Source organism: Marmota flaviventris, chromosome 4, assembly GCF_047511675.1.
Source record: "Marmota flaviventris isolate mMarFla1 chromosome 4, mMarFla1.hap1, whole genome shotgun sequence".
Classification (NCBI taxonomy): domain Eukaryota; kingdom Metazoa; phylum Chordata; class Mammalia; order Rodentia; family Sciuridae; genus Marmota; species Marmota flaviventris.
The window spans coordinates 122,524,435-122,536,620 of record NC_092501.1 but is presented as its reverse complement, the minus strand read 5'-3'; the positions used below and the strand labels follow the sequence as shown (position 1 = coordinate 122,536,620).

The 12,186-nt window shown below is 35.9% G+C and overlaps 1 protein-coding gene across 4 annotated transcripts in view; it reads right to left on the bottom strand.

Annotated features, from left to right (window-relative positions):
* The window catches only part of Dgkh (diacylglycerol kinase eta), a 192,534-nt gene that overhangs the window by 76,670 nt on the left and 103,678 nt on the right, over positions 1–12,186 (bottom strand). For all 4 annotated transcript variants that reach the window (XR_011707375.1, XM_027928977.2, XM_027928978.2 and 1 more), the window contains exons 5-6: positions 1,380–1,484; positions 1,002–1,134 (exon numbers count right to left, since the gene is read on the bottom strand). Coding sequence is in view for 3 of the 4 variants with exons in the window: in XM_027928977.2 (XP_027784778.1) it covers positions 1,002–1,134; positions 1,380–1,484 (238 nt within the window). In the remaining variant the exon portion in view is untranslated. The remainder of the gene's footprint in view (positions 1–1,001; positions 1,135–1,379; positions 1,485–12,186) is intronic.

Here is a 12,186-nt window from a genome sequence, read left to right as displayed (position 1 = left end):
AGATGTTATCAGTTCTCTCTTGGTAATGACTAAAATACTTGTTTCTGGTAATTGCTGTACTTAAATTAAAAATACTTCACATACTGCACTTGCCTAGCATGTGCGAAGCCCTGGTTCAATCCCCTGGCTCTGCAAACAACAATACCAAAAAGAGAACCTCACTAATCCTGTAATGAAAACAGTGGCATAGTCCTTATTTTTAGAAAACTTTAAAGAAGTTTAAAAAGATGACACAAACTACATGTATAAAGACATGTATTGGTGTGAACACACTTTATATACAAAGATATGAAAAATTGTGCTTTATATGTGTAATAAGAATTGTAATGCATCCCACTGTCGTGTATTTAAAAAATAAAATCAATTAAATTAAAAAAAAAAAAATAACATCGGGGTAACTGATGTAACTCAGAGGTAGAATGCTCACCTAGCATGCATGTGGCCCTGGGTTCAATCCCCAGCACCGCAAACATTAATCAATAAGTTAACTGAAAAATTAATTAACTAATAAAAAATTAATTCCTAATAAATAACTTTAAAAATGTTTCATGGTACAGCACTTGCTTAACAATGCATGAAACCCTGGGTTCAATCCCTATTACTACAAATTTTTAAAAAAGTTTCAAGTAAGGCAATACTACTAACAATCAGGAATTCTGTCAAAGAATATATATTGTCCTGTCAAAACGTTTTGTTTCATAATCAGAATTAAGAACACTAGAATGTTATACAAAGCTATGTTTTTAGATTCTAGTTCCTAGATTCTTAAGAGTGAAATGCTATATTTTGATTTATGTTTCCTTTCAGACAATATTATGTTATCTTTTCCAGAGCAAGAATATTTCCCAAATTAGTACTATGAGTACAATGCTCAAGATTAAACTACAACCAACCTTAAACACTGTATTCCAGCTTAGATCTCCCCAGCTACAGCTTTCCCAGTGTGGTGTGTCTACTGTACCTTTACAATTGGGAGAGGACTGGGCTCAATGCTACAGTACCTTCACAGGACAGGCCATGGGAGGTAACTCCAGAAAGACTTTCTCTGCATACGTTACAGAAGGTGGGGCGGGCATGGGAGCAGGCGTACCAGTTATGCATCCCTGAGAAATGTTCCACGTTAAACTGGGCCACCTAGAAATGAGACATTTGAACAGATTTGCCAAATAAGAGAACAAGACTGCAGACACTGGACTACTTGGAAATGTACATACTGTAGTTCTGATCAAAATTTCAAATCTGTCACTTTTAACACTAAAGCACATTGCTTTAAGTTTAAAAAAAAAATCTGGCTTAAACAAGTTGCACAGCATAGCTTTAGCTCTTTAGTTAACATTCATGCTCTAAGAACACAAAATATCAGGGATGTGCTATTTTACCTCATAAGACTCTCTGGTTTGTACAGACTTCAGGGAACTGATCCAATCCTCCATCTCTTTTCTGTTCTCGGCACATAGCATTAGCCTTCTGAATGGAGTAATTATCTGAAAGGGATAATTCAATCTAATGATTGATAATAATCAACAAGAGGGATTATTGCAAAACCCAAATCTTAAGAGGCAATTCCATTTCTAAACTCAGTCTTTATTTCCATGATAAAGAAAATAAATCCCTGTAACACAGATGAGTTTTGTTCCCTGTGTATGACACAATGTGCCCCAGGACAAGACAATTCTCAGCAATCTTTTCTTGTCTTTGATCCTGCTGTTACATACTTATCAGACTTTTTTAGCACTTTTCTAAAGGCTATAAAATAAACAATGAATTCTTATTTCTTATTTCACAGACTATATCTTAAAAACTGACTTTTAAATATACTACAAAGTAATTCAGAGTAAGTTTAGAACTAATAGATAGATGTTTTTCAATATGGAAAATATTTTTTAAATTAAAAATTGAAAAAATGTAATATTAAATGATTTCATCATTGATTCACTATGGTATCCAAAAAATTTTTGTTAACATTTAACAGAGTTTATATATCATTTCTACAGCCTGTTTGGATATCATTTATATGAGATATTTTTCCTGCCCATTGTGTAGAAATCCACTGTATTACTTTTTTGTCAGAGCAGAAAGGAAGAATTGGTATAAAAATCCATTAGTTGTCTTGAGGGAAAAAAATAAGTGACTTTCATCATCTTTTATGTCACTAAAAATAAAAGGCAATATTAATTGGCTGAGAATCTGATTCAAGTAGAATGAAAACTTCAAGCTGTTACATCATCAAAATGCTTCAAAGGAAGATTCTGAAATGATTGGGGGGAAAACCCTATTTGCACATGAATACAATATTATGGTTGCAATCTTAAAGCTACTAAATCCTAAGCATTTATTGCAAAGAAGGGACCACTTATGTACTTGCAGAAGAAGCAAAACACTGGAAACTATTTCTGAATAATATATTACAGATTTATTTGCATAGCAAATATGAAATTCTCCAGGTATAAATCTTTTGATTGAGTATTAAATCTAAAAGCAATACTGTATTATAGAACAGACTCCACAAGTAATAAAAAAAAAAATTATCTGAAAAGAAAAAAAAATGGAATACTTCCCACAAGGAGGACACTAGTGAACCTAAATCATTATTACTGATTTTAGAAAACAAGCCTGTGATTCCAAACAATAGAGAGATCAACCCAATCTTAGCCACTCACCAGTCACTGTCTTCTCCTGTGTCACTGGCTTAAGCTACACTCTGCTTCCATAAGCCACAGAGTCTTTACTAGATCTGACAGGCACTCATATTTAAATACAGCCATCCAAGTCACATGGCACAAGGGCATCAACCACTCAGCTCTGGGTTTTTGTTAATTGCATATGAAATCGAAGAGAGCCTCACTTTTGCATTTTCTTCTGTTTTAAATGACCCTCTTTGGATAAAACTTATTAGCAGTTGGTCACTTCTCTTCCTGAATAAATAGTTAATGCAAAGAGCAATGCCTCCCTCATTACTTAGGAGCCAAATGGATGTGTTATTGCTTCAAAATGTTTTTCTAGGACAGCTCATCAAATGCAGCAGAGAGGTACCATTAAATCATAATATACTCTTGGCTCCAAAGGCCAGCACATTCCAGAAATCTCAGTTTCACTGACTTGCTGATGTTACCCAAATAAATATTATGTTGAGCATCTATTTATTCTTTTCTATTTGATTTATCTATAAAGATTCCTCTTTCATTATGATTTTACCGAGACAAGTATTATTCATACAAATAAAAATAAGCTTGCTATTTCATACTTTGATTTTGTTCTTTGTTGAATTCTCAGTAAAGAGACTGATGATGGTCGATTTTATCTATCTTTAATGCCTTTACATTAAAAGTGTTTAAAAGTCATCATGAATGCAACAAAAATGGGAGAATGAAGGATAGAGAATAGCATCTAATATTTCTTGGGGTTTTCGGAATCATACAAATGCCTCAATTCTAAATTACAGAAAAACAATATAACATAGTTACACATGTACCTTATCCACTAATGAAGTTAAATGCATACATTAGCAATTTCTCCTAATAAAAACTTGTTTTAAAATTAACAATAGTGAGAAAGTAAAGATCACTAGCATATTTTTAATCAAAAGTTAAATTTATCAGAGGCTAAAAGAAATGGAAGTTATTTTGATGTTTGAACCTTGTGATTAGTCACGATTAATATTTTACTGATTGTTAAGTCTGTAAGAAAAAAATCCTTCATAAGTCAATGCAAAGATGCCTGGCTTTGTAAGTACAGTGTCCAAAACACCTCTGGCTATCTGAACACAAGCCTCGCTCATCTAGAGAAACTTATGCAATTTCCCAAATTGGCCTTTTCCCTCCTAAGCCATCCCTGAGTAGGACTTTGGTGCTGAGTCCCCTCCTCATGACCTTTGTAGGAAAGAATCTGACATTCACAGTTGCTGACTGACAGACATACTCAACTGAACTCTGGCCATAAACAACTGAACTCCATTACACTACAGCAGTCTCTCATTCAAATTCTTATTAGGAAACAATTTGGGGAAGAGCAAATTCTGAAGATTCCTTGGTCCTTACTCTGAGAATATATCCGAAAATATATCTGAAAAAAAATCTGCCTCTTTATTATTATGACATGAGTGGGGTGGAAAGATGAAAAGCTCAGATGAGTTTCTACACCAATATTGGGGGAGGGGAGGCTGATTCCCCAGGGAAAATGGAACCTTTTGGAGGCCAAGTCCAGGAAGTTTCTGAAACCAGAGGATTTGTTACCTTTCTTGAAGGATCTGAAGCTTACCGATGGTAAACTCCCTAGTCCCTGTCCATATCTAAACCCTCCTCTTACCTTCTTTTTCTATCATGCCAACAAATAATTTTTTTCAGGCACCTCTGAACTTACTTCAGTAGTTAATTTTTTTTTCAAACTATGTGTGTGCATGTGCATGCACACACACACCCCTCATTTCCTGGAATAAGCATTATTCAGACAAATAAGGGTCACCAACCATTCAGCTTTGGATCTTTGTTAATTGCACCTGAAATCTGTTCATGCATCCCAGCATTTACTAAGCATCTGCTGAATGCCAGAGCTACAGGAAAACCATACTGGCTTTGCCTTAAGAATCTAAGGGGGCTGGGGATATGGCTCAAGAGGTAGTGCACTCGCCTGGCATGCGTGCGGCCTGGGTTCTATCCTCAGCACCACATACAAACAAAGATGTTGTGTCCGGCGAAAACTAAGAAATAAATATTTAAAAAATTCTCTCTCTCTCTCTCTCTCTCTCTCTCTTTAAAAAAAAAAGAATCTATAAGGGAGACAAGAAGCAGACCAAGAATTTACTTGTCTGGAAAACTGCCATATAAGACTAAGGTACAAAGAAGGGACATCCAACTCAGTTTCCTAATTCTAATGTCCAGGCTCCACATACCATGGACTCAGAACATCTGAGAACTCAGCCACAAATACTGTTGTTTTTTTTTTTTTTAATCTACAGATGATTCCAAAGTGTAGCCAAGTTCAAGACCCAGTGTCAAATGATAATTTATTGCTACTCACAGCAATGTCAGAATTCAAAAAATAAAATGTTTCTAAAGAGAAGTCAATTTGAGAGAATTATTAGTCTAATAACAAAAGCAGAGTGATTCAGTGCCTAACTCTAGAGTCAAACTGACCTAGACCAAATCCCACCCTCATCCTTTGGTACCTACGCGACTGTGGACACATTTCCTAGGCTCTCTGAGCCTCAGTCTCTCCTCTGCTAAGGGGGGACAGAGCAATAATTCACAGCACTGTGAAGAGTGTTAATTTATAAGCCAGGTAAAGCAGTTAGCACAGTATGAAAGCTCGGTCAAAGCTTAGCCAGTATTAGCATCACAATTTTTCTTGGCCGAGACAGAAACTGCACATACATTTACACATTTCTTCTTTCATATATATACTTCTTATATAAAGTTGTGATCCAAGATGAAAGCATAATGAGCTAAAGTAAAAAATGGAGACAATTTGCCAAAAAAACAGTTAGTGACCAGGAAACTGCGAACAGAGGGATAATGATAATGACCTCCTGACTTCCTTCTTAAAAGATATTAGAAGAATATCAACCAACAAATTAGGAAACACAAATGACTCTCCCTAACTGGAAAGTTTCAGAGTCCCTGTACAGCTCTTGAAAGAATTCAGTGTGCCATTTCTTGTAGGCATGGTGCCTAAACTCTTCAAGATAGGGGGCTGTTTGTTTTAACTCAGATTTTTTGGTTGTGCAATGAAGGAAATTCTATAACTTTCTCTGGTTATTTTAAACGCCCAACAAGTTTTTCTATCAGGAGATTCTTATTTCTAACCTAAAGTTCTTTCTAACAAACCAATCACTTCTACCCCACTGCGGGACTCCCTGAGTCTTTAGTAAAAAGTCCTGAACTGCCCTCACTGAAGTAAAAATTCGTATGTAGTAAGAAGCCTTTATGGGAAAGTAGGATAAACAGGAAATATAATTGTGCTCTAGCAATTTGTATTACCTATGTTTATTAAAATTTAGGGTTCTAATTTGACTTTTATTATAAAAAGTATGAGTCTTTTTCATACTAACTTTGCTATTCCTGAAGTTGCCAACCGCTCAGTCTTAATCTACCTCTCCCATCTTTCCTTATAAAATCTATAGCCAACTCTTTAATTATGTATGTTGCTTTTTTCTCATTCTTTTTTTTTTTTTATGGAGTGAAATAATTCACTTTGACAACTTAAATGTGCCAAGCTGCAATGTAATCATGCATCTTAAGTGACTATTTGGGGAGCAGAGATACTCCCATACTTCAAAGAGTTAGCCGGGAACCTCTCCCACCCAAGAGCACAGATCTGCAACTGCACAAGCGCACCCAAATCAAAACACTCCCAACGAAGCTCCAAACTGGACTTGCAAAACCCAAATCTTGGTTTTGGAGGAGGTGAGGATAATATTGGATGTATTTTGGCAAAGTTACTCAGGGGATTCTGATGCACACTCCTGTTTATCAACCATAAAGGGTAATGTAAGTGTTTAACTACATTGTATATATAACGGAAGTATAATGTCACAACAAATGCATTTCTGGCACCATGACCAAAGAAAGCACCACAGATACTTTCAACAGATAGTATAATTTAAATGAATAGAAAAACAATTTTTTTTTTACTAAAAAGAGACTTTATCACGCTGTTGTAATACCATACATGTTCATTTTATAGATACAAACTCTGTGGAATCTGCACTGAGTGCTCAAGAAGAAAGAAAGTGATAGTTCCATGAAGCCTTGGAATGCAAATTTTGCAATGACTAAGATAAGACAAAATAACTCATGTAATAGACTAATGATAAAACTGAAGTCATCCAGTAATTCACATACATACAAGGACTTCATTATTAATCTGAGCTGAAACTTACAAAGAAATTCTACTATGCAGACAGAATGCTAGGCAAACAGGATCCTTAATGGCATGGTCTGGTAGCTGGACTAATGTTTTCCCCATTCCTTTTACAAGATCTAAAAGTCTTCTGAAATGACTACATAGAATGTTTAGATTTGTACATAAACACACATACCCACCTTCCACTGAGAGTCAACTATGACTGTTAAAAGTCACCCTATGCTTTGGTTTTGGGCTGCCCATCCTTTTCACTGTTCAGCAACTTTGGCTGAATGACAACTTATTGACCTCAGGGGGCAACTGTGCATGTCAACTAGGAGGATCCAAACTTCAAAATGCCTGTCTAGGGACTCAAACTAATGAGGGAGGCAGTTGTCAGGAATATAAGGACAGTATACCAATGTTCTTGCCTATCAAAGCTATGTATTTGCTGAACATAATATTTACTTCAAAAATCAAATTACAAATCAAGTGTTACTTATATAAGTTGGCATAAATCATTGAGAAAATGAACTCCTTGCTCACTTGTGACAGGTTCTACAAAAGAGTCAAATATTCAAAAATATTTTCTGATGGAAAATTTGTGTAAGTACATAACACAATTTTTCTGAGAAATCAGTTAATGACAGAGAAGGAAGAGGAACTCTGGACAATAGGAGAACATCTCTGCCAAGAGAATGCCTTTCTCCTTTTCTGCAGGAATACTTGACCACTAACTTAGGACAAAAAGGCCATGCTCATTGATCCTTCCATTATCTCTATAAATTAAGAATGAGTTAATTTCATTACAACATATTGATGAGAAAAAAAAAACATAAACACTAAGTGACCTGTCTACAGTTTGTTAATACATTTCTTATATGATAAGTTAACAAAAACGTAATAGCATTGTTACAGAAAAGAAAAAAAAATCATCCCTTCCCTGTAGTACACTGAGCTGCAACACTGCACTCAATTCAGTCAATCTTTCTCTTTCCCAGCTCACATGTACCTAAGCAGTATTTGAGAAGAGAGGGGGAAAGAGAAAGAGTCAAAGCCTGGCCACTGTATTTTTTTAGGAATGCCTACGAAAGAATAAGGGGTGAAGTGCAGTGATGTGAAAGATTTACTATCAAACACTGCAGATAAAATAGGGAAAAGAGAAAACAGGTAAAGCAAGAGTGACAAAATTTAGATAATACCAAGATCTGGGCAATGGGACTGTGGGGTCCATTACAGAGTTATCCTGAGTTTGTATATGCTTTAAATTTGTCCTAATTTTTTAAAAAAGGACCTATACATTTGAACCCATATTTTTTTTTTCTTTTTAACTTTCTGGGGTGCTGGGAATCAAACCCAAGGCCTCATGCATGCCAGAAAAGCACTCTACCACTGAGCCACATTCCCAACCTTTGACCTGTACATTTGAGAACCCTACCCAAAGCTCTTTAAGGGACCAAGCAGGTGAGAGGCCTAGGTGTCCTAGTTTCCTTCTGCACAAGGACCAGTAAAGGGTTCAGCTCTTGGCACGGAACTCAGGTGGTTGAACACATCCACCAGGACCCAAGTCTCTGACCTCCCATCTCCCTCTCCCACATCCAACTCAAATTAGATAAATAATGCAATTTCCTTGTTCCCATGGCCCATAATATCCACAGAAGTTAATGGATTTCTGATTGAGATGGGGTGGGATGGGCTGAGCTCAAGAGCTATCAGGTCTTACTTCCATCATTCTTGAGCCTCAAGCTTAAGATGAGGTCAGTTTAATTCCATACTCACAAAATTTGCTTCTGCACGAAGGGATCATAGCTTCATCACAATGTCATTTCCCACATTAATCTCACCCCTTTCTACACCCGAATGTTGGATTTTTTTCATTCCCTTAAAATATATAACATAAATTTAAATTCTGTTGCCTGTTTCCATGAAAAAAAGAACCGTAGATTTCAGTGCTTACTACCAATATTCTCCCCACATATACAGTATTTCCACCAGACCTCAAATACTAAAAAGCAAATTTTTTCTTTAGTTAAAAAATTCAAATATACTATAAAATTAAAATTTTCTTGAAAAGCATTTAATAGAATAGTGCACTTTAATAAAATGAAGACATGTAAGATGGCAGAATCCAAAACTTTTCAAAGTAGCAATTGAATTTAATATGATTTATGTCTCTAAAAGAAAGCAGTCTCTTTCACATCTTTCTGGGACTACCATGACTTTAAGGTTATGTTTCAGAGTCACGATCCTAACTGTTGCTTCCCAGAAGCCTCTGGTTCACCATAGAATCAAAAGTAGAAAGAGTAAAACTGTGGAGGTGAAGACAGTCTCTCTGTAGGGCATGCTCTATGCACTGCCCTCCCTGGGCAGGGGGCCTGGCAAGGGCCTCAGAGAATCAACCAAGAATACTGTTAAATGTTACTTGGTGGGATATCCTATTATATCACTTATATCTACCTACCTACTTACCTAAATCACACATATAATAATAAAGACTAATTTGGGGGCTGGGGCTGTAGCTCAGTGGCAGAGCACTTGCCTAGCATGTGTGAGGCACTGGGTTTCATCCTCAGCACCACATTAAAAAATACATTAAATAAAGGCATACTGTCCATCTTCAACTATAAAAAAAACTAATTCAGGTCAAAATCAGTATTAAAAGTCTCTCAGAATTCAAACAAATTGTAGTTAGTTATGTTTAGTCAATCCCTATTGTATTAGTTTCTTATGGTTGCTATAACAAATAGCACCATCTTAATGTTTTAGAATAACATGAATGTACTCAAGCAGTGATGGAGGTCAGAAGTTGAAAGTTAACTTGTTGGGAGAGCTGCATTCCTTCTAGAGACTCCAAGGAGAGTCCATTTCCTTGCCTTTTTGTTTCCAAAGGCTGCTTGTATTCGTTGGCTCACAGCCACTTTATTATAACACTGAAGTCTCTTGCTTCCATAGCCACATCTTCTCTGACGCTGACTCCTTTTGTCTTCCTCTTACAAGGAGCCCAGTGATTATACTGGGTCCACACAAATAATCTCATTTCAAGATCACATGATCATAACCACAATATTCCTTTAGCAAGGTAAGGTTTCCTTCACAGGTTCCAGGGATTAGAATGTGAACAGCTTTGGAGGTCCCTACCACACTTCTCAAATAAACATAATTATAAATTTTGATACAATAATGAATTGTTAAATCAGAGATACCTGAAATCTATTTTCTTACTATAATCATAATCTTAGCTAATAGCTATGGATGCAAACAACTTTTCATGGAAGAAACTAATAATTAAATCATTTAAACATAGACCACTTAGGGAATTCTGATGTTGACAAATAAAAGGATTACTTCTGTAGCATCCTACAGTTTCAAAGTGCTTTGCTGTCAGTAAGGATCCACCTATTATCTCATTTTAATCTTCCACATAACTGGCCTATGAGAGAGGTAAAAAGAAATTTGACCTTTTTTTTTTTTTTAATCATAAACTTTGTAAGTAGCAGATCCAGAGCATACAGTCAGGTTTTCTAGCTGAAGATCACAACCTCTTTATCCTGTTAGAATAGACAAGTAGGGTCTATGCCTGAAGTTCCTTCATATAGACTACAGAACACTGCCTACAGTACATTTTGCTATAATCTGATATATGTAGATATATGTAAGAAATTGAATGTTATCAAAACAATCATTTCAGTAGAAATGAACAGATTAAAAAGTTTCCCATTGCAATAACAACATTATTTTTCAGAACACTTAAGCTATATTATATCTATATAAAAATAGTTATAACTATGTCTTATTTTTAAAAATATACCTGGTTCACCAAAATTGGTAAAAAAAAAAAAAGATACTAAAAATTACTTAACCTTCTAGAACAGGTAAAATCAATTAATATTTAGATTGCTAATATATAGTAAGCATATTCTACAACTATCAAAAGAAAATAAAAGAATTCAAACCGATACACAAATCAACTGTAAATTGTATGTAGTTTGCTTAGTGTTTGCAAACTTGCAAGCTTTCTTTGAGTTAAACACCCAGGTGGTAGAAAAACAGAATTTACTGGTTTCCCTAATAACCTTACCTAAGAAGAGGAGAGTCCATTTATTCTCTATCACAAAATGTTATTCTTAACTTTATAGCATTTTTCTCCAATTACATATTAACATATGATTATTGTCTGACTCTGTCCACTTTGTGTCTGTTTCATGAGTCCATTCTAAAAGCCAAACACAATTCTGGAATAAAAGTATATTAATGTTTCCAGTGATGGGCAAAGATGGTGGGTTAGATACGAGATTCTAAAGAACATACTGAAGGTGACCATTTATGATAGATTAAAACCTACTCTCTCCACTTGGATCCATCCTCTCATCCATTAGAATATAAAAAGCATACTTACTTTCTGCTAAGCAGTGTTGCAGCCCATGGTACAGAGAGGTGAAATACCCAGTCCTTTCACTGAAGGAGCTCAGAGTACAAGAGGAAATATAGGTACATAAACCTCATTTCTGGGCAGTAAGTTCCCATCACCTTCAATCACTTGGTACATCTTATATTTTGTGACATCCTTCAAGATGTGAACTTTGTCTATACTCTCAGTACTCTGGGTGCCAAGAGAACACAATGAACGTGCAACTAACCCAGACTAAAGGGTCAGGGGGTGCTTTGTAGGGGAAGATGAGATTCATGGAAGGACAAAGAGCAAGTATGATTTTAAACCAAAACTGAGGGGAAGGAGAAGGCATGGTTACTGCAAACTGAGAGACACACAATTGCATGGAAGAGAGGTTTAGAGGCAAGAGCTGGGTATCACAGAAAGTGCAATGTGACAACCACAGACTGAAAATGGAAAATAAAGCTATAGGGGAAATCATGAAAAACCTTTTAACTATGCCAAGGGGTATGGATTGACACGACTCTTTGAGAAAGAGTTAAGAACCAGATATCTGGCAGAGCATCAGTGTAGACAGCCTGAGGGAAGACCTAGTAGGAAACTCTTACTAAACTACAGGAATGCATGAGAGGACATGAAATGAGGTGTGGAGAGGCCACTGTGCATGGGGGCACTCAGTCCATGAGGATCTGAGCAGAAGACAGAGATGAAAAGGAATTAATAGCTTCATAGGAGGCAGATTCATGGGAACTGGTTGTGAGGAATTTAGATAACACCAGTATGCACCTTTGGAATTACAGTCATGTTAGAAGTTCAAATTCTATGAGTTACCATTTACGGAGTATTAGCAGACAGGGTATATAATCTCAATTTACCCATACAACTTTAAAAAGTAGTAATCTTATTTTTCCACAGAGGACCTTAAAGCTCAGAAAATGTTTGTAACTTGTCCAAGG